General features: G+C 42.4%; 2 protein-coding genes across 2 annotated transcripts; both read right to left on the bottom strand.

Moving 5' to 3' along the window:
• Window positions 1–2,148: 2,148 nt before the first annotated feature.
• Window positions 2,149–2,991, bottom strand: LOC139473421 (sex-determining region Y protein-like). Its single transcript, XM_071255990.1, has one exon. The coding sequence runs from the start codon at window positions 2,989–2,991 to the stop codon at window positions 2,149–2,151; it is 843 nt and encodes a 280-aa protein (XP_071112091.1).
• A 14,336-nt stretch (window positions 2,992–17,327) lies between these two features.
• Window positions 17,328–21,802, bottom strand: LOC139473528 (tubulin beta-4B chain-like). The gene is made up of 2 exons (XM_071256148.1): window positions 21,191–21,802; window positions 17,328–18,714 (listed from the first exon to the last, which is right to left on the bottom strand). The coding sequence occupies exons 1-2, from the start codon at window positions 21,710–21,712 to the stop codon at window positions 17,899–17,901; spliced, it is 1,338 nt and encodes a 445-aa protein (XP_071112249.1). The 5' UTR covers window positions 21,713–21,802; the 3' UTR covers window positions 17,328–17,898.
• Window positions 21,803–22,017: the final 215 nt, after the last annotated feature.

The following is a 22,017-nucleotide window of genomic DNA, read 5'->3' as shown; positions in this document are numbered from 1 at the left end:
CACATTGTACCCATGTCGGGAATCGAACCCTGGTCTTCGGCGTGACGAGCGAACGCTTTAACAACTATAGGCTACTCGACAGCTCCTTAATTTTCTTGAAAGTGCATGAGTAGGACAAATATAATTCAATAAAACCAGGCCAGTTTTGAGGTAGAGGCAGTTAAATATGTGCCAGATTCTCCAATATGAGACGGATAGTGTCAAGTTCACGCGCGTACAATCCACAGGTTATTCGGAAATCTATGGCGCGACAATGAGATCGTGACTAACGAACACTGCTGTTACAACTTTTCCAACAACAAAGGCTTGTAAATTGAGCTGCTTTGTAAAGGAAGAGAACTGAATTGATCACTGGCAACATGTGTGCATGGACCATATTGATCGTAGACTTATTCCTTGTTTGAATTTCGAGAAAAGTTGCAATACTAGCAGTATAGTTGACGTGGTGGTATTATTATTGCAAGCAACACAAGCAGTTGTGGTTATAGTAGTAGTTACAGTAGGTGTTATAGTTGCAGTTGCAGTTGTTGCTATTGTGGTAGTTGCAGTAGTGGTCATGGTGGTAGTAACAGTAGTCGCCATGGTGGTAGTTGCAGTAGTGGTAGTTACAGTAGGGGGTTATAGTTACAGTTGCAGTAGTGGTCATGTCATCTTCCCGAGGCAAGTGAGTTAACTGACTATAAAAGTCCAGTTTCCACCCTTGCCGAACTAGGCTGGTATTATAGAGTTACATTTTGGCTGGACTAACTAGTCTATGCATAGTCCAATCAAAGTTGTGCTCCGAAATCGAAATCCGGTTCGTATAGTCAGTCATGCAGATTTCGGTCGATTGCAGGATTTGCAAAACATGTGCACCGCTAACTCGTTGTCAACAGATATTTTCTAAATCTTTTCATGATTTTAATCAAGGTGCTCACTTTATTTGACGCACTTCGCGATGTAAGACTCGTTTTATCACAATATATAGATCTTGATTATCGATCAGATCGTCTTGACTGGGCGCCGCCGTTTTGTTTGAAGCAAATGCAAGTGATACGAGAGGTGGAATCTGATTGGTCCATAGGAGAGGCACAGAAGGGACACAACTCGTAATAGCCACTGGTGGCGCTACGATCGAGCCCAGGAATTCTAGCATGGTATGGGTGGAAACTGGACTTTTATAGTCAGTTAACTCTCTTGCCTCGGGAAGATGTGGCCATGGTGGTAGTTGCAATAGTGGTCATGATGGTAGTTGCAGTGGAGGTAGTTGCAGTGGTGGCCATGGTGATAGTTGCAGTAGTGGTCATGGTTGTAGTTGCGGTAGTGGTCATGGTGGTAGTTGTGGTAGTGGTCATGGTTGTAGTTGCGGTAGTGGTCATGGTGGTAGTTGCAGTAGTGGTCATGGTGGTAGTTGCAGTAGCGGTAGTGGTGGTAGTTGCAGTAGTGGTCATGGTGGTAGATGCAGTAGCGGTAGTCGTGGTAGTTGTCATGGTGGTCATGGTGGTAGTTGCAGTAGCGGTAGTGGTGGTAGTTGCAGTAGTGGTCATGGTGGTAGTTGCAGTAGTGGTCATGGTGGTAGTTGCAGTAGCGGTAGTCGTGGTAGTTGTCATGGTGGTAGTTGCAGTAGTGGTTGAGGTGGTAGTTGCAGTATTGGTCATGGTGGTAGTTGCAGTAGCGGTAGCGGTGGTAGTTGTCATGGTGGTAGTTGCAGTAGCGGTAGTGGTGGTAGTTGTCATGTTGGTAGTTGCAGTAGTGGTCATGGTGGTAGTTGCAGTACTGGTCATGGTGGTAGTTGCAGTAGTGGTTGAGGTGGTAGTTGCAGTAGTGGTCATGGTGGTAGTTGCAGTAGTGGTTGAGGTGGTAGTTGCAGTAGTGGTCATGGTGGTAGTTGCAGTAGCGGTAGTGGTGGTAGTTGTCATGGTGGTAGTTGCAGTAGTGGTCATGGTTGTAGTTGCGGTAGTGGTCATGGTGGTAGTTGCAGTAGTTGTCATGGTGGTAGTTGCAGTAGCGGTAGTGGTGGTAGTTGCAGTAGTGGTCATGGTGGTAGTTGCAGTAGCGGTAGTCGTGGTAGTTGTCATGGTGGTCATGGTGGTAGTTGCAGTAGCGGTAGTGGTGGTAGTTGCAGTAGTGGTCACGGTGGTAGTTGCAGTAGTGGTCATGGTGGTAGTTTCAGCAGTGGTAGTGGTGGTAGTTGCAGAAGTAGTCATGGTGGTAGTTGCAGTAGTGGTCATGGTGGTAGTTGCAGTAGTGGTTGAGGTGGTAGTTGCAGTAGTGGTCATGGTGGTAGTTGCAGTAGCGGTAGTGGTGGTAGTTGCAGTAGTGGTCATGGTGGTAGTTGCAGTAGCGGTAGTGGTGGTAGTTGCAGTAGTGGTCATGGTGGTAGTTGCAGTAGTGGTCATGGTGGTAGTTGCAGTAGTGGTCATGGTGGTAGTTGCAGCAGTGGTAGTGGTGGTAGTTGCAGAAGTAGTCATGGTGGTAGTTGCAGTAGTGGTCATGGTGGTAGTTGCAGCAGTGGTCATGGTGGTAGTTGCAGCAGTGGTAGTGGTGGTAGTTGCAGTAGTGGTCATGGTGGCAGTTGCAGTAGTGGTAGTGGTGGTAGTTGCAGTAGTTGTCGTGGTAGTTGCAGTAGTTGCCATGGTGGTAGTTGCAGCAGTAGTGGTCATGGTGGTTGTTGCAGTAGTGGTAGTGGTGGTAGTTGCAGTAGTGGTAGTGGTGGTAGTTGCAGTAGTGGTGGTGGTAGTGGTCATGGTGGTAGTTGCAGTAGTGGTAGTGGTGGTAGTTGCAGTTGTGGTGTTGCTGGTGGTAGTTGCAGCAGTGGTCATGGTGGTGGTGGTGGTGGTGGTAGCAGTTGCAGTGTGCTAGTGGTGGTGGTTGCAGTAGTGGTAGTGGTGGTGGTGGTGGTGGTGGTAGTTGCAGTAATGACGGTGGTGGTGGTAGTTGCAGTATTGGATGTGGTGGTGGTAGTTGCAATAGTGGTTTACCATCATCTTCACCATCTCCCCATGCAGTCATGAAGGGAAGACTAGCCTCATCTTCACCATCTTCTTGCCATGCTGCTCCAAGTGCCTGATAAAACCTAATAGACCTAATGCCACAGAGCACGTGCCTACCCAGCTGCTACACCGAACGTCTCCCGTTGCTGCCATCACGCAGTCTTCTACCAGTATCTTCGCACGTGTCGGTTTAAACATTAAACCAGTGGTGTACAACTATAAAAATGTTGTATTGAACACATTTTCCAAGCAATGCCTAAAGCTGTGTAGCGACATACAAATATCACGTGGACAGTCAGTGTCGGAACGATTTAGTTGGCTATATTTATACAGTCCGATGCTGTAAACGACTAGGATTACACATTAAACAATCGTCGGACAAGGAAAGCTACTGATACACGACGACCCTGTCCTGAAGCCGGAAGAGGACCCAATGTCAGGTCTGATGGCCCCCGGTCACCGGATCACATCGTGTCAGATAGTTGGGCGTCTCGTTCTGGCGACGGGATAACGCTCCTGTTGTTCTGGTAATTGATTCTGTCCGTACATGACGACTTGATTCAACACACAATCATATACTGTATAAAACTGGATTTGTTTCTGCATTTAAAGTACACTACTTGGCGAAATGAAAACATTCGTGACCATGGTTATTTACACGTACATTCTATTTGTCAAAACATACGTCCCCTCTTACGCGACCGTGGCGGTCATTCGCGCCCTGTTTTATCAAGCATGTGGTATATGTTGGAGCGGCGGGTTCTCAGGGACAGGTTCACTTTGTTACTTGAAAGACCATAAAGATTGATAACACGGTAACCATAGTTTTTCTAATGGTAACAATGTGGTCATGTTTGAGGTGGTCGATATCGTGTGCTCATTAATGTCTGTATTAACACCCGATGTGCAGTGCTAGTTACACTTAACACGAATGTGTCATATGTTTGTCTGAATTTTACTGCCACCGCAACCATCGACTAACTACGTGCATTACGGATTTCTTCTTACTTAATGTCTCTTTGTTTGTTGTCGAACAGCTCAGTCAGAAGTCTCCCAGCTATATCACGGCGGTTTGTATATAATCGAGTCGGGTCGACCAATCATTGGTTAGTATTGTGAGCAATGTCTAACGTCGTACGATGACCAGGAAGACAAGTCAGGAAAACAAGCAATAGAGAGACCTGCTTTTACCCGAGTTGATATACCTTGATACACATCCCATATTTACTTGGAAATGTGTCTGGCATAGATTCCCAGCCAGGGAAGGCAAAACACCGAAACATTTATAAATAATCGTAAAAACTTTCGTCACCTCGATAACATGATTTAGTTTATGGTAATCTAAGTACAAATGTATAGGTCACCAATGGCCAAGGTCAGTTGCCCAAACCGTGAGACTATCCGCTCCAATCTCTGAGGGTTCAAAGTAATTTTCAATCAATAATTATCATAATAAACTTTAATCAGTACATATCTCGCATTTTCTTCTCAAGTCTAATGGCAAATGCACTGCGAATGACATTCGCTCATTACAAAAGTTGTAAACAATGTTTCAAAATGTTGACGGTGTAACATTGTGATGTCACAGCTTTCATATGTTTTCAAGGTCTGCTAGAGCAGCGTTAGAAATTGGCACTTGTCCTGTAGTCCTTTCCAAACTGCCCAATAGTAAAGGTATCATAAGGACTAGTAGAAATTGGTCCATTTTAAGGGTTTTGCTATATGTTATCATTATAAGAACTAGTGGACAAAAACTGTTAGCTTCTAACCCTGTAGAGCAAGGCAGCATGCATTATTTGTATAATGAGTGCCCAAAATATAAATGCTTCGTAAACGTAATTAAATTATTTTTCTATTTGATTGGATTTCGTCAAATACGTGACAAAGGTCATGTCTGACAAACAAAATTTGGATGTGTAAACCAAACACATTGTCAAAAGCATTGTTTGATAAACAGCTTTAATTAGGACGGATGTCTAATGCGTCAAAATAGTTTGACATAGTTCCCGGCCCGGAGTTTTGACGCAGCAAGGTAGGTTTATGTTTACTAGAGTAATATAAATGTACACGTTTTTACCTACCATGTGTTCAATTTATGCGAAATCTTATGGTTATGTTCAAAGCCATTAACCCATTATATGCCTGTTGAAATTATAACTATGAAAATACTGTTACCTGAATGGCTGATTTTGTTAAATGGCGCATGGTACTTTATATATACATGTTCAGCGAAAGATGTGTGCTTGTCATTGACTGACCTGTCTCAAAGGATTCCAAGTCAAAGGTGATGTGTGCTTGTCATTGATTGACCAGTGTCAAAGGATTCCAAGTCAAAGGTGATGTGTGCTAGTCATTGACTGACCAGTGTCAAAGGATTCCAAGTCAAAGGTGATGTGTGCTTGTCATTGATTGACCAGTGTCAAAGGATTCCAAGTCAAAGGTGATGTGTGCTTGTCATTGACTGACCAGTGTCAAAGGATTCCAAGTCAAAGGTGATGTTTCACTACGGTTTCAGGGCTGCTTCCAGGGCTGCTTCCAGGGCTGCTTCCAGGGCTGCTTCCAGGGCAACGATTCAAGGTTCGGAAACTGCCAACCTTCATCCAGCATCTGGACCATAATAGGCTGCAATAGACAGAATTGCATAACGTCGTTTCAAACAACTTCTGAACTTTATCTCTTGTATTTCAGAATGGCCATGACACGAATGTCAGGTGAAATATATCCTGTGTTCAAATAACACGCTACGTGATACGGTGGATCATATCACTCAGTGGAATCTATATGTTCCTGGCGTGATTAATTACTGGTGGATATATAAATAACACACAATGTGGCGTTTCAAAACAGTTTTCTTTCATTTATTATGAACACATTTCTCCCCAGCGAAATTTCCTAATCGTATGACTGTATTTAGTAACATACAAGGTCACTTTGAAAGACATGATCTTTTCCCTACATAGCCATCGCGATGGCATTTAATGAAACGTAGTGGTTCCAGCTGGGAAAATGAGAAGTGAGTGAAAGCTTCACGTGGAGGGAAAGGCGTTCACCACTTGACACACACACACACACACAACCCCCAACCCATCAACACACACACACACACCAAATAGAAGAGATTGCTTTTTCACTTCAAATAAAGGGTAGCTTTTACAAAGAGATTATTACATTCCTATCTATCGTTTTAAGAGACAGAATACGTGTGTAATTAACAATGAATTTGACAAATCGTAAAACTAGTAAGATTCATACATCGACAAAATAATAACTTCATGCTGATTCGGGTTACACGTTCTTCATTTTGACTGTCTGGCAACTTTAGCTGAGAGAATTAAGGTAATTGTCTTCCACAGTCTCGGAACCATCACAATACAACTATACTGAACAACAAAAGTTCCTGTGACATTGAATAAGATTTAATGCAACGTTATGTTTTTTTTATCAAATCTGAAACAATTTCGGTTTGCAAAAGATAAAAGACTCCTGTAAGTGTTCAAATGGTTTAATTTGCCATACTGACTTCAGAAAATGCGTGATTTCATTAAAAAAAACATGAACATGCCAAAATGTCAATTTACAAATCAATAGCGTGTGTGTCCACCTCTGGTTGAAATGCAAGCAACACATCTTCGTCTCATGGAATGGACCAGGTGTCGCACAAAGTCCTGTGGGATATCTGTCCATATCTGCTGGAGCATGTTTCGAAGTTCCTGGAGTGTCTGTGGAACACGTGGTTGACGTCGAAGGCGCCGATCCATCTCATCCCACATGTGCTCGATTGGCGAGAGATCAGGGGAGCGAGTTGGCCAGGGGATGACATTCACGTTGTTTTGTTGAAGAGAATCCTGAACAAATCGAGCAATATGAGGCCAGGCGTTGTCACGTTGAAAGGTAATGCCATAACGACGCAAGAAAGGTAAAATAACAGGACCGATGATCTCGTCGCGGTAGGGCTGTCCATTTAGATTTCCTCTACCACTATCAAACGGGTCCTCTGTCTTGCTGTAATCCCACCCCATACCATAACACTGCCGCCCCCGAACCGATCTTCTTCCATGACACAATGATTGACGTAACGTTCACCTGGACGTCGGTACACTCGAATCCGTGCATCGCTGTGGCTGAGGTGAAAACGAGACTCGTCAGTGAATAGACCTTGTCCCCACTGCATGGCCGTCCAGCGTAGACGCTGTCTGCACCACTGTAGACGTGCTTGACAGTGGTTTCCTGTCAAAATGGGACGTCTGGCGGGTCTTCTGGCGACAATCCCTGCACATCTGAGGCGGCGACGTACGGTTCGTGAAGATATTTGTTGCTGACTGGAATCGATTTCGTAGGTGTGTTGTTCGAATCCAGTTGTCTTGTCGATTATTGGTTACGCGTGACCTGCCACTCCGAGGATAGTCTCTGACTGCATTCGTCTGTTGTCAACGTTGCCATAAACACCAAATGGTGTTTCTGTGGACGTTAAATTGTCTAGCAACATCACGTTGACTCGATTCTGCTTCACGCATACCAATGGCTCAAGGACGCTCATTTTCGGACAGGCGTGACATTTCGTAATGTGGAATAATTGCGTAATTGTGTTGTTTTTCTGAGTGGTTGCATATGGATTCCCGTTAAAGCACATGTTTTTTATATCCATTCTTGGGTAGTGAAATGCATGGGGCTTGCATAAAAGTCAACTTTTGCATGGAATGCATGGTTTTCTGTAGCAGTTGCGTTTTTGTGACTTGATTCCATACATGTACTACAATATTGAAAACCAAACTTTACTTGTTTAAAAAAATACGCTAAAACATTGGTGTCACAGGAACGTTTGTTGTTGAGTATATGTGTAATTAAACGGCTTTGTTCAATGCTCAAATGAAAATTAGAAATATTTCCGTTCATTCTTTAACTATATTTGTCTGTCGTATTTGCCTAAGCTGTTGGATAGCGAGATTGTTTATCCTAATTCTCACAAAGCGTGGACAACAGCGTAATTGGAAGCAGCCTTATTTCAGCCTCAGAGGACGGGAATTGCACACATTTGCATGTTTTTATCACACGACGGTGCTGCATTCCTTGGCCGATGTTTGTTTGTCCTGGGTGTTTGTCAATACGGACGTTCCTGATAAACAATCAATCCTAACAACGAACAACAAATTGTCTATTGGCAGTCCGGCAAAACAACTGAAAACCTCTGACATTATTTCGCATGTAAATACGCCAAAACCTGAGAATTCCCAGTGAAGTCCATGTTCGTCTGTACAGGTAAAGCCGACCACATAAAGTCTGCCTGAAGCTGTAATGCACACAGCACGGGGAGTATGTGGGTAGTTTGTTTGTTTGCTTGCTTGTTGTTTTTCACCGTACTCAGCAATGTTCCAGCTATTTGGCAGGGTTTTGTAAGTAATCGAGTCTGGACCAGACAATCCAGTGATTGACATCATGAGCATCGATCTACGCAATTGGGATACGATGACATTCATCAACCAAGTCAGTGAGCCTGATCACCCGATCCTGTTAATCGCCTCTTAATGCAAGTTGGGTTGCTAGAAGGCCTATTGCGATCCGGATATTTACAGGTCAGTAACCAATGATGCTCTTTAGAGGTGACCAAATGGATGTTGAGGTGAGATTCAGTTACTTGGTTGAATGTGTGCCATCATCCCCCTACAGTGTGGATCTTTGCTCACAAAATCGATCACTGGATTGTCTCGTCCAGACCTGATTATATGCAGTGTGTACAGGCCCTGTCATACAGCAGGAATATAGCAAAGTGCAGTGTTAGACAATCTATTCATGAAAACCTTTTTTCTGAATTAACATTGGTTGGTTGGTTTGTTGTTTAACGCCGCACTCAACAATATTCCAGCTATATGACGGCGGTCTGTAAATAATCGAGGACCAGACAACCCAGTGATTGATAGCATGAGCATAGGTCCACGCCATTGGGATCGATGACATGCATCAACCAAGTCAGCGAGCCTGACCACCCGATCCCGTTAGTCGCCTTTTACGACAAGCATAGTCGCCTTTTACAGCAAGCATGGGTTGCTGAAGACCTATTCTACCCTGGATCTTCACGGGTGTGAATTAACATTGAGTTATGAAGGTTAATTAAGATTCAGCCATTACATCTGTACGTCAAGATTAAATCAATTGCCATTAATGACATTATTCTTATCCTCATCACTAATGTATTGTGTGTACAAAGCGACATTAAACCCAACTCACTCACTCACTCTATTGTATAGTACATTGTATATGAGCTGTGCAACAATGTCATTCTTTATTATTACTATTGATTATGTTTATGACTTAATCCATGTCTGGTGACCTTGGCTATGTAAGCCCTGGACAACCAGTCACCCGAAAAAAGGAAGGTCTCACCCTTCGTAGCCTATAGCCTATATATCTCCTTGTCTGAAGTAAAACACCCATCCTTGGCATAAAATCAAACACCCTTGTGTCCAAGTTGAATGGACCTACGTAATTACTTCGAGTGCGACAAAACCGAAAATGATAGAATGATAAAATAAAGAAGGAATATGCAGGGACAAAGCGTTTACCTCGAGCCAAACGAAAGTTCGACACAACAGTGTTTAACTGTATGCAAATAATAATCGTAAATCAGCCCCAGTGTGAGTGAGTGAGTTTGGTTTTACGCCGCTTTTAGCACATATGAGTAGTGTATCACATACACAGGAATTCATCCACAAAGATTAAATGCTTAAACTCCTACTGTAACACCCCCTACCCCGACCCACACCAAAAATCATTGATCCGCCCCTATGGTCCATTGTAAATGATAATCATTAGCCTATGTTAAAGTATGGGAGCTGCGATCAATGGCACCCATCTAGACTACCGTTAGTCACCCATCTGGACTACTGTTAGTCACCCATCTGGAATACTGTCGGTTACCCATCTGGACTACTGTCGGTTACCCATTTGGACTACAGACAGTTACCCATCTGGACTACTGTCAGTTTCCCCTTCGGACTAGACAGTTACCCATCTGACCTACTGCCAGTTTCCAATCGGGACTACTGTTAGTCACCCATCTGGAATAATGTCAGTTACCCATCTGTACTACTCTCAGTTACCCATCTGGACTACAGTCAGTTAACCATCTGGACTACTGTCAGTTACCCATCTGGACTACTGTCAGTTACTCATCTGGACTACAGTCAGTTACTCATCTGTACTACTCTCAGTTACCCATCTGGACTACTGTCAGTTACCCATCTGGACTACAGTCAGTTACTCATCTGGACTACAGTCAGTTAACCATCTGTACTACTCTCAGTTACCCATCTGTACTACTCTCAGTTACCCATCTGGACTACTGTCAGTTACTCATCTGGACTACTGTCAGTTAACCATCTGGACTACTGTCAGTTACCCATCTGGACTACTCTCAGTTACCCATCTGGACTACTGTCAGTTACTCATCTGGACTACAGTCAGTTAACCATCTGGACTACTCTCAGTTACCCATCTGTACTACTCTCAGTTACCCATCTGGACTACTGTCAGTTACTCATCTGGACTACAGTCAGTTAACCATCTGGACTACTGTCAGTTACCCATCTGGACTACTGTCAGTTACTCATCTGGACTACTGTCAGTTACTCATCTGTACTACTCTCAGTTACCCATCTGTACTACTCTCAGTTACCCATCTGGACTACTGTCAGTTACCCATCTGGACTACTCTCAGTTACCCATCTGTACTACTCTCAGTTACCCATCTGGACTACTGTCTGTTACCTATCTGGACTACAGTCAGTTACCTATCTGGACTACTGTCCGTTACTTATCTGGACTACTGTCCGTTACCTATCTGGACTACAGTCATTTACCTATCTGGACTACAGTCAGTTAACCATCTGGACTACTGTCGGTCACCCATGTGGACTGTCAGTTTCCCATCTGGACTACTCTTACATACCCATCTGGACTACTGTCAGTTTTCCATCTGGACTACTCTCAGTTTCCCATCTGGACTACTCTCTGTTTCCCATCTGGACTACTGACAGTTTCCCCATCTGGACTACAGTCAGTTACCCATTTGGACTACAGTCAGTTACCTATCTGTGCTACTGTAGGTTACCCATTTGGACTACTGTCAGTTTCCCCATCTGGACTTCTGTCAGTGACCAATCTGGACTACTCTCAGTCACCAATCTGGAATACTGTCAGTTACCCATCTCTAATACTGTCAGTTACCTATCTGGACTACTGTCAGTTTCCCCATCTGAACTACAGCCAGTTACCCATCTAAGCTACTGTCAGTTTCCCATCTGGACTACTGACAGTCACTAACCTGGACGACTCTCAGTCACCAATCTGGTCTACTGTCAGCTTCCAATCTGGACTACTGTCAGTTTCCCAAATGTGCTTCTGTCAGTTACCCATTTGGATTACTGTAAGTCACCCGTCTGTGCTACTGACAGTTACCCATCTGACCTACTGTCAGTCTCCCATCTGGACTACTGGAAGTCACCCATCTGGACTACAGTCATTTACCCATCTGGACTACTGTCAGTTACCCATCTGTGCTACTGTCAGTTACCCATTTGGACTACTGTAAGTCACCCATCTGTGCTACTGACAGTTACCCATCTGACCTACTGTCAGTCACCCATCTGGACTACTGGAAGTCACCCATCTGGACTACAGTCAGTTACCCATCTGTGCTACAGTCAGTTACCCATCTGTGCTACTGTCAGTTTCCCCATCTGGACTACTGTCACTTTCCGATCTGGACTACTGTCACTTTCCCATCTGGACTACAGTCAGTTACCCATCTGGACTACTGTCAGTTTCCTATCTGGACTACTGTCAGTTTCCAATCTGGACTACTGTCAGTTTCCCATCTGGACTACAGTCAGTTACCTATCTAAACTAGTCAGTTACTCATCTGTGCTACAGTCAGTTACCCATCTGTGCTACAGTCAGTTACCCATCTGTGCTACTGTCAGTTTCCCCATCTGGACTACTGTCAGTTTCCCCATCTGGACTACTGTCAGTTTCCCCATCTGGACTACTGTCAGTTTCCCATCTGGACTACTGTCAGTTACTCATCTGTGCTACTGTCAGTTTCCCATCTGGACTACTGTCAGTCACCCATCTGTGCTACTGTCAGTTGCCTATTTGGACGACTCTGTTTCCAATCTGGACTACTGTCAGTTTCCCGATCTGGACTACAGTCAGTTACCCATCAGGACTACAGTCAGTTACCCATCTGTTCTACTGACAGTCACTAACCTGGACTACTGTCAGTCACCAATCTGGAATACTGTCAGTTACCCCCATCTGTGCTACTGTCAGTTACCAATCTGGACTACTGTCAGTTTCCCCATCTGGACTACAACCAGTTACCCATCTGTGCTACTGTCAGTTTCCCATCTGTGCTACTGTCAGTTTCCCATCTGGACTACAGTCAGTGTCCCATCTGGACTAGACAGTCACCCATCTGTGCTATTGTCACTTCCCCATCTGGACTACTGTCAGTTACCCATCTGGACTACTGTCAGTTTCCCATCTGGACTACTGTCAGTTTCCCATCTGTGCTACTGTCAGTTTCCCATCTGTGCCACTGTCAGTTTCCCATTTGGACTACAGTCAGTTACCCATCTGTGCTACTGTCAGTCACCAACCATCGACTACTGTCAGTTTCCCCATCTGGACTACAGTAAGGCACCCATCTGGACTACAGTCAGTTACCCATCTGGACTACTCTCAGTTTCCCATCTGTGCTACTGTCGATTACCCATTTGGACTACTGTCGGTCACCCATCTGGACTGTCAGTTTCCCATCTGGACTACAGTCAGTTTCCCATCTGTGCTACTGTCAGTTTCCCATCTGTGCTACTGTCAGTTTCCCATCTGTGCTACTGTCAGTTTCCCATCTGGACTACAGTCAGTTACCCATCTGTGCTACTGTAAGTCACCAACCATCAACTACTGTCAGTTTCCCCATCTGGGCTACAGTCAGTTTCCCATCTGTGCTACTGTCGATTACCCATTTGCACTACTGTCGGTCACCCATCTGGACTACTGTCAGTTTCCCATCTGGACTACAGTCAGTTTCCCATCTGGACTACTGTCACTTTCCCATCTGTGCTACTGTCAGTTTCCCATCTGTGCTACAGTCGGTTTTACCATCTGGACTACAGACAGTCACCCATCTGTGCTACTGTCAGTTCCCCATCTGGACTTGTCAGTTTCCCATCTGTGCTACTGTCAATTTCCATTCTGTGCTACTGTCTGTTTCCCATCTGTGCTACTGTCGGTTACCAATTTTGGACTACTGTCAGTCACCAACCATCGACTACTGTAAGTCACCCATCTGGACTACAGTCAGTCACCCATCTGGACTAGTCAGTCACCCATCTGGACTACAGTCAGTTACCCATCTGGACTACTCTCAGTTACCCATCTGGACTACTCTCATTTTCCCATCTGGACTACTGTCGGTCACCCATCTGGACTACTGTCAGTTACCTATCTGGACTACTGTCAGTTACCCATTGGGACTACTGTCAGTCACCCATCTGGACTACTGTCAGTCACCAACCTGGACTACTATCAGTCACTCATCTGGACTAATGTCAGTTTCCCCTTCTGGACTACTGTCAGTTACCCATCTAAACTAGTCAGTTAGCTAATTACTAATTAACTGATGATGATGACAAACCAAGGTACCAATAACCAACAAATCCTGGCACCTAGGGGAGAAAACTCCATGCATAATACTAAGATCATGGTACATCATCATACTCTAATGGCATGAAACACTGCTCAAAATCAATCACCGGTTTTGTATGCAGTTGTTGTCACTGTTAATCCTCTACTGTTAACCCTCCACCTACTATATATATTCTGTACTATGTCCCTCATTCAGTCCTGCTTGACAATGGTATAAGGATCTATACCGAAACGCCACTTTTTTTCCCCAGTATTAAAGAAGTTGTTATCAAAACAAATTGTGTCTATCTTGTCATCCGTCAACTTCTAAGTAATGCCTATCAAACAATTTATCCTTTGAAGCCTCACATGAACCAAAATAAATCCAAAACACATTTTTCAGGTACATTACATCTTTGAAGTACATCATAAATACCAAAGATCGAGACCTAGAGAGTAAAAAATGCTTTTGGTCACATATTCCAAATCAGAAATGAGCCCTTCATGGACATATGATGACACACCTGACCAGCCTCCCATCAGGAGACTTTCCACATCCAGTACTGAAAGAGGTCAAAATCCATGAGGGTTCATGTAAGTGAAGACGGAAAGGTGTGACCACCTAAACTCTGAAAGCAGCCACAGAGATTCAGCTATACATGGATAGTGGGTACTTATGGGTCACAGGACCAATCGTCCATGCAGATGATGGGAGAAGATGGTATGAAAATATAGTGGCAAGGGTCAGATTGCTCAGAAATAAAATGACATATTTTCATTTTGGTGTCGTGAACGCCAACCAAGGCATAAAAGATTTACTGGACCCAATCCAACAAGCCAGGAGACACAAATGGAACAACTGGGGCATGTGATTTTTCTTTTCATGAAGGAGCCTGCTATAAAGTTGCAGCGAGAGGGTATTTGCGGGGTCTGTGAATCCTCCAGAACCTCTTGAGTGTTTATGCTGTGTACACTTCACAAAACCTGTGAAATGTTTAAATGCAAGGCACTTGCTTATGAGGTACATTTTAAGTGAGCTGAATGTTGTAAGTAGTGAAATATGTATCTGTATAGTAAAGAGAATGTGTTTTGTGAGAGGACAGTATGACATCAGTATAACATTATTTCATTTTTGTGTTAAGTGACAAAGAGGGAGTTTAACATTACATTCAGGATTACTGCACTTGCACAGCAAGAGCATGTGGCTGCCTGTAATCGACCAGACAAATACCAATTTCACTGAGACACTCTACAGAGAACCGCTCACCAATATCAGCATTATGTCGCCGAAAACCACAAAAAGTTTTACTTCACCACATAAGAAATCCCACTGTAGTGTAGGATACTTCTGAAATCAGCTGTGAACTGGACATTTGCATCGGTCTAGTTCTCCTGGTTAAACTGTTCATGGTGTTATTTGAAACGGCAGGCTATGTGACTGTACACTGTAGTGTAGACCAAGATGAGATTAGGTCCATAATACTTTTCTAAAACTTAAAGACATCATACACACAAATACATGTCACAGTTTTAGATTCTGTGGGAAAGTATCTATAATATTATGCCATTAAGAACTATTTTAGCCCAAGCATATGTATCACTAACGACATCTGAAAATAGTGTACAACGAAAACAATGCCATTTTCGCATTTTACCAATTCAATGTTCTAAATGTGATTATTTATTCAAATAGCGTATAGCTACATGAGAAGTTCAATTACAAAACCATTGGATGTCTGCTCTTTGTCAAAACACCAATCATCATTCCGAAAAGACTCCCGTACGGGGCATACACCTATATTCGTTTTCAAAACATTTTTTGTGTTACCAATTTCATCGTTTCTTATACAAATGTTATAAATTGGGAAATAAGCGATAAGTATCTGGTTTCAACTGGGCAAAGGGCACTTTCAGGATTTTTATAGTTCATTCTTTTATATTATAACAAAATCTGAAATATGTCTTCTAGACATTTTGGATGACAATCATTCTATGTCCCAGAAAAGGAACCGATGCGGTTATTAAAATCGATAACTGTGAGGGAACTTTGTAGATACACATAAACAAAAAAAAAATAGAATGTATAACTGTCCTGAGCCAAAGCAGATGCTCACCACGGACATGACGGATACTGGGTATTGCTATGACTAAAGTACTCACGGAAATGAAAAAACCCCTGTTTTTCTCAATTTAAAAATCGACACGAAGTGTTACGTAGCTGTAAATACGAAATGACAAAACAACTTGCTAGTTTGATCTCAGTGAACAATACAAAATGTACTTTACAGGAGGTAATTTGTCGGCACTTTCAACATTCAAAAATAAAACTATGTCCAAATTGACATAGCAGAAACAGACTATAGGCATTATGCACCTGTTCTCACCTGTCGTCAAGGTGTCATAGGTCACCTTGATCTACTTACACCTGGTTATGCCCTGTTTCACAATAGGCTGTTTTATTCACATTTTTACACACTTTTACGTGTAAAAAGGCATAAAAACATACGCTATATTTGTGCCACGGCCCAATTAGTACTAATTTAGTTGTTTGAATATTTACATATTTTGTATATTAACTGCATTTATTTAAGATCTGGGGGTCGAAAAAAACAGGTTTTTTTTCATTTCCGTGAGTACTTTAGGTTATGAATTGCGGAGTTCCTTTGTCTTCGTACATGTGGACATTGCCCTCGTGTTTTGACGTCAGGTAACGGAAAGTTTGTTTTCACCACATAAAACAAGTACGTTTTCGCATCGAATGTGTCGCGTTATACATTTAACTTTCCATCATGGGGGTTAAAAATTCAATAATATACAAGTCCGTTAAATTGCAAAGTCAGAGGTTGGTCCAGTACCGCGCGACCACAATTCTCGCACAGCCTTGATTTTTCAAAGCTCTGCGTCTGAACATTAACTCGGCAACCAAGATTCCAGCGATAATGTAGTGAATCACAAGTTTTTTGTCAGAGAACTTGCGACTATCAATGTGAAAATTGTGTCATCGTTAAAATCTTACATAAACTAGTGTGATGAAACAGTTTTAATTTACCAAAGCAGACTTGTTATGTCCATTGGCAAAGACAGTAAGCAAATGATTTTGTTATATCTTAACTGTCCACAAAGTAATTCATGCATAGATGTGTCATCTCTCATCAGTGACGTCAAATATGTAGTTTTTGCTCTGAGCTTTAGCATATTAGCTCAAAATTACTTCTCCAAAATTTATCAATAATTAATCGATATTTAGTCCACGATTATCAACCTCTAAGATCTATATCAATAGCCAGGACTATCCATAACCCTACTTAAGGTAAGCAGATGCTTCCTAAATCCAGGGTAAGAAATTAACACTAGCACGCGGCTAGTACAAATTTCCCAATTCCACATTAGAAGGGCATTTTGTCTTTACCCCGACTAGTAAGATTTAGTTAAGTTCTAACCCTGAAATTCACTATCCCTCTGGGTGCATTTAAGTTGGATTGAACATTTGACAAACTGACACGGGATAGCAAGTTTATGCACAGTTAGTAATAAAGCTCACTTCAGGACTCACCAAGCTCCTAGACTAAATGGCCTGCCAAATGTCCTCAGATTGGTAGACAAGAGCATGAACTAAAAAAGCCCAACCAGTCAATCGACTAGTTCAACTAAAAATAACTAACTAATAAAATATCAGATTTGTTCTTTTATTTCCATATAATCTTTTGGTAAATGAAATAGTAAAAGTTGGAAAATATTTCAGATATTGACGTTTTATATGGAAGAGCAGTTGGAATAGTTTAACAGTTGTGATAAATATGATAACAATATGTACCCTTTAAAAGTTATGGAATGATAATTCAAAATATCAGTTTCAGACTAGGTTAAATGACAATGCCCTATTGTCAATTGTTTACTTACTATCTTTCAGAAAAATTGAAAATATTATGAAAAGGGTGAATACTGATAAGCATTTAAAAACAATATTTGACAAACTAAAGGAACAGTGATCTGATTTTTAAGGTATGATACCAAAATAAGCATCTTACATGATATGCCAAAAGTGCAGGAGAATTTACCTGATGTATTTTGTTTTCAGAAATATCTCAAATAAGAACGAAAAGTATTGATCATGACAAGCCCATGGAATTGATTTAACAAATTTAAACCAAAACTTTCAGAATACAATGTTTGAAATGGCATTCAGTTAGCAAATGTTCAAAAGGTTTAGTAACCATGCTAACTGGTCAGCTCACAAAGTTATTTATCCCTCCTCTTCAGCCTCCTCCTCATCAAACTCTCCCTCCTCTTCGGCAGTTGCATCCTGGTACTGCTGGTACTCGGACACCAAGTCATTCATGTTGGATTCGGCCTCTGTGAACTCCATCTCATCCATTCCCTCACCTGTGTACCAATGGAGGAAAGCCTTTCTCCTGAACATAGCTGTGAACTGCTCAGAGATGCGCTTGAACAACTCCTGGATGGCAGTGCTGTTGCCAACGAAAGTGGCAGACATCTTGAGACCACGTGGTGGGATGTCACAGACAGCGGTCTTCACGTTGTTTGGGATCCATTCTACAAAGTAGCTGCTATTCTTGTTCTGGACGTTCAGCATCTGTTCATCGACCTCCTTCATGGACATGCGGCCACGGAAGATTGCAGCAACTGTGAGGTAGCGGCCATGTCGTGGATCACAGGCAGCCATCATGTTCTTAGCGTCGAACATCTGCTGAGTGAGCTCAGGAACAGTAAGGGCTCTGTACTGTTGGCTGCCTCTTGAAGTAAGTGGTGCGAATCCTGGCATGAAGAAATGCAGACGAGGGAAGGGCACCATGTTGACAGCAAGCTTGCGAAGATCTGCATTCAGTTGGCCTGGGAAGCGGAGGCATGTTGTCACACCAGACATTGTTGCAGATACCAAATGGTTCAAGTCACCATAAGTAGGTGTGGTCAGTTTGAGGGTTCTGAAGCAGATGTCATACAGAGCTTCATTGTCAATGCAGTATGTTTCATCTGTGTTCTCAACAAGCTGATGTACTGACAATGTGGCGTTGTATGGTTCAACAACTGTGTCGGACACCTGAAACCAAAAATAGTTTGATATAATACATCTTCAAGCAAAAAGATAGCAGAAATGTCTATTTTCCGAACAGATATCCCTCACCCACATATTGATGATGTTAAAATAAACCCATGGAATGCAGTGATGTCACACTCATATTTTCAACCCACTTTTCGGAGTACCTTTAGAATACAGTAACACAATTTCTTGTGAGGACGATCTCTGATGTAGGTCACATGTCACAAGACAAGCAACCAGTTTCATTGAGAATCCGTCGGACGCGAACCCGCGACCTTCGGATTGTTAGCCTGACCACTAACAATGTGAGCTACGTCCACACTGTTCAACTTAGTGCAAATTTACCTAGTCATGCCTATGATGTTACGGAACTGAACGAAAAGGGTCGAATAGGTGACGGACACTTACGAAGGTTACGGGTAGGCATGGTGTCTCGTGACCTTTGTCTACGGACACTTACGAATGATCCTGATGCCATTTGGCACACTCGTCCCATTCCGTAATCTACAAGATACTGGGTGGTGAGGAATGAGCCGATATGCCGCGAACTGAAAACGGCGTCAGACGTCGAACTCGCGAGTGCACATGAATGATATGGTATTTAATAATTCGTCGGGTGACAGAAAAGTGTGGTAGGGAACACTGTAAGGATGATGTGGATAATAGTAAGGAACGATGGAGGAATAAGCATGACTAGTGACGACACAACGGTGAGTTCGCTTTTGAATCAGTACTGAAAAATGTAGTAGTCGGTGAAAGTGGCTTGTGTGAATGTTCCAGGACATTTCCAGTAGCCAAAATATTCGACACAAGACCATTTCAACCTTTATACTCGACATTTTTGTGGGAAGAAGGAGTGGCTATATAATCTATAAACGAGTACCTAACCCTAATGATAGTAAAGGGGTGATTGATTGTAAAGGGGATCCAAGGGTTAAGGATAGACTTAGGGTAATCTAATAGCCACTAAACAGGTTCCTAACCCCAATGATCGTAAAGGGGTGATTTATCGTACAGGGGATCCAAGGGCTAAGGATAGAGTTCGGGGTAACCTACCCTAACACTGGCGACATTTGGATGTGTTTAGCACCAATTAAATATCAATAACAAACTACATTCTTGTGCATAATAATGAAAATTAATGCACCGAAAAAGTATATTAGTTCCCATTTATAACCCTTTTAGCCACTTGAATTACGAGAAAAACGAAATAAAAAAAAATAAAAAAATAAAAGTGCTTGCTATTAAATGCTCTACCGCAGGCTATATTCAGTAAACAAATATTCAAAACTCTCCACAGCGCTTGGCGTATTCAATGACATTTCGTGTAGAGATGATAGATCACTGGGAGGAGCTTATGCACACTCGATGACCCCTGACGTCACAGGGCATTGTTTCGCCAGTGTGACTGGCAACAAAGTACTACAAATTACGTCATAGGGTATGATCACGTGTTTGAAAAGTGGTGTGGTACTGTATTCTAAAGGTAGACCACTTTTCAATTTCATTGGGCGAAATTGAGTAATATCAATGGGGCCTGTCAATGTGGAATATAGGTCACAAGTTACTCATAACAGCCTATTGTTAGGTCCCCAGTGCCCCAAATGGTGACCAGATGGGTCAATTAGGACTGTCTACAAGTCCTTTGAGAATAAATAAGAATTTAAATCAACTCATGTCTTCAATGAATTGGCAAGTCTAGATTTTCAAAGCTCCAGGCCTGAAATAAAGCATTGTACTGGGTGCCATTTGGATTTTGCTTTATTTTGTAGATTTTATATATTCATAAATATACTTTACTTCTGATACTAAATGTAAGTAGCCTATAGGTTAAGCTCTGTAATGATTCATCCAAGTCTAGACTGATGGTAAAACACATTGATCATGCTATCAACCACTAGCTCGCCTTGTCCAGACTAGATCTATTTATAGACTGACAATGTTGCAACCATCAGCTGATAGCTGATAACATTTTCTCATTAGTTCCTTTTCGGTCATAATTTAGGCCTACTCAAAACGTTCACTTACAGTATTAGCTTGCATCAAGCAGCTATGGTGATATCCAGGACATACCTAACCATGCGGTAACCGTTTCAAGATGGCAATTACTCGATAAATGTGCAGCATGAGAAACTTGACTCAATTAAAAAAAACATTGGTAACACATAACGTCACCATTCCACGGCATTGTTTCTGATAAGATATACACGGTTGGCCTAAAAAATACTTGATAATCGCAGCCAGGCTACAGGAGAGAGAGAGAGAGAGAGAGAGAGAGAGAGAGAGAGAGAGAGAGAGAGAGAGATTAGCTAATGCTGAATTTGAACGAAATACACTTTCATAAAATCAAATGAAACTTGTCAATGATTTGCCAAACTGACAATTATTTCTAATGCATCATGGGTTAACGTGACCTAATCTATTATCAAAGTCTGGTTTTTAACCAGCTGAAACTGGCACGGTGAAAACTTCTTACCTTTGGCGATGGCACGACGGAAAATGTGTTCATGATTCTGTCTGGGTATTCTTCTCTCACTTTGCTGATTATCAAAGTACCCATTCCAGACCCTGTACCCCCACCTAGTGAATGTGTCAGTTGAAAACCTTGCAAACAGTCACAACTTTCGGCCTCTTTTCGCACAACATCGAGGACCGAGTCGACAAGTTCAGCACCCTCCGTGTAATGTCCTTTTGCCCAGTTGTTACCGGCGCCACTTTGACCAAAAACAAAATTGTCTGGACGGAAAATTTGTCCAAAAGGTCCAGATCTAACGGAATCCATTGTGCCGGGTTCCAAATCGACGAGGATAGCACGAGGGACATATTTTCCGCCGGTTGCTTCGTTGTAGTAAACGTTGATTCTTTCTAACTGCAGATCAGAATCTCCGTGGTATGTTCCTGTTGGGTCGATTCCGTGCTCATCTGAAATCACCTCCCAGAACTTTGCTCCGATCTGATTACCACACTGTCCAGCTTGGACATGAACTATTTCCCTCATTTTGACTGCGTGTATGTAACTGCTGAAAAACTGTTCAAACTGCTAACGATTGTCAGGGCACGTCAGTTTTATACCTGCCGTTTAAACCGCTTCAGACAAGTTTACCGGGCGAGATATGTCACGTGCCGCAGGGGCCTCGTTGAGGTTGGATGTAATTATTGTTTGAAGTATTCTTTAAAAAAATAATTGAGACTGAAGTATTTGAGTTATCATTCTTAACGCATAAAAACAATATCACGTGTATTTCATGCATGCACTAACAACATAACAATATAATTATCTTTTTTAGATATAATTGATGGTGT

This window comes from Haliotis cracherodii, unplaced genomic scaffold (genome assembly GCF_022045235.1).
Source record: "Haliotis cracherodii isolate W230 unplaced genomic scaffold, xgHalCrac1.p SCAF_29, whole genome shotgun sequence".
Taxonomy (NCBI): Eukaryota; Metazoa; Mollusca; class Gastropoda; order Lepetellida; family Haliotidae; genus Haliotis; species Haliotis cracherodii.
The sequence above is the reverse complement of the archived record's forward strand: the minus strand, read 5'-3'. Positions and strand labels throughout refer to the sequence as shown.

What these genes read in the sequence shown, in the direction of transcription:
- LOC139473421 (XM_071255990.1), bottom strand. Translation starts at nt 2,991, where the DNA reads ATGACTGCATGGGGAGATGGTGAAGATGATGGTAAACCACTATTGCAA.
- LOC139473528 (XM_071256148.1), bottom strand. Translation starts at nt 21,712, where the DNA reads ATGAGGGAAATAGTTCATGTCCAAGCTGGACAGTGTGGTAATCAGATC. An exon ending in CCGTCGTGCCATCGCCAAAG is followed by an intron (nt 18,715 to 21,190) that starts GTAAGAAGTTTT and finishes TTTTGGTTTCAG; the next exon opens with GTGTCCGACACAGTTGTTGA.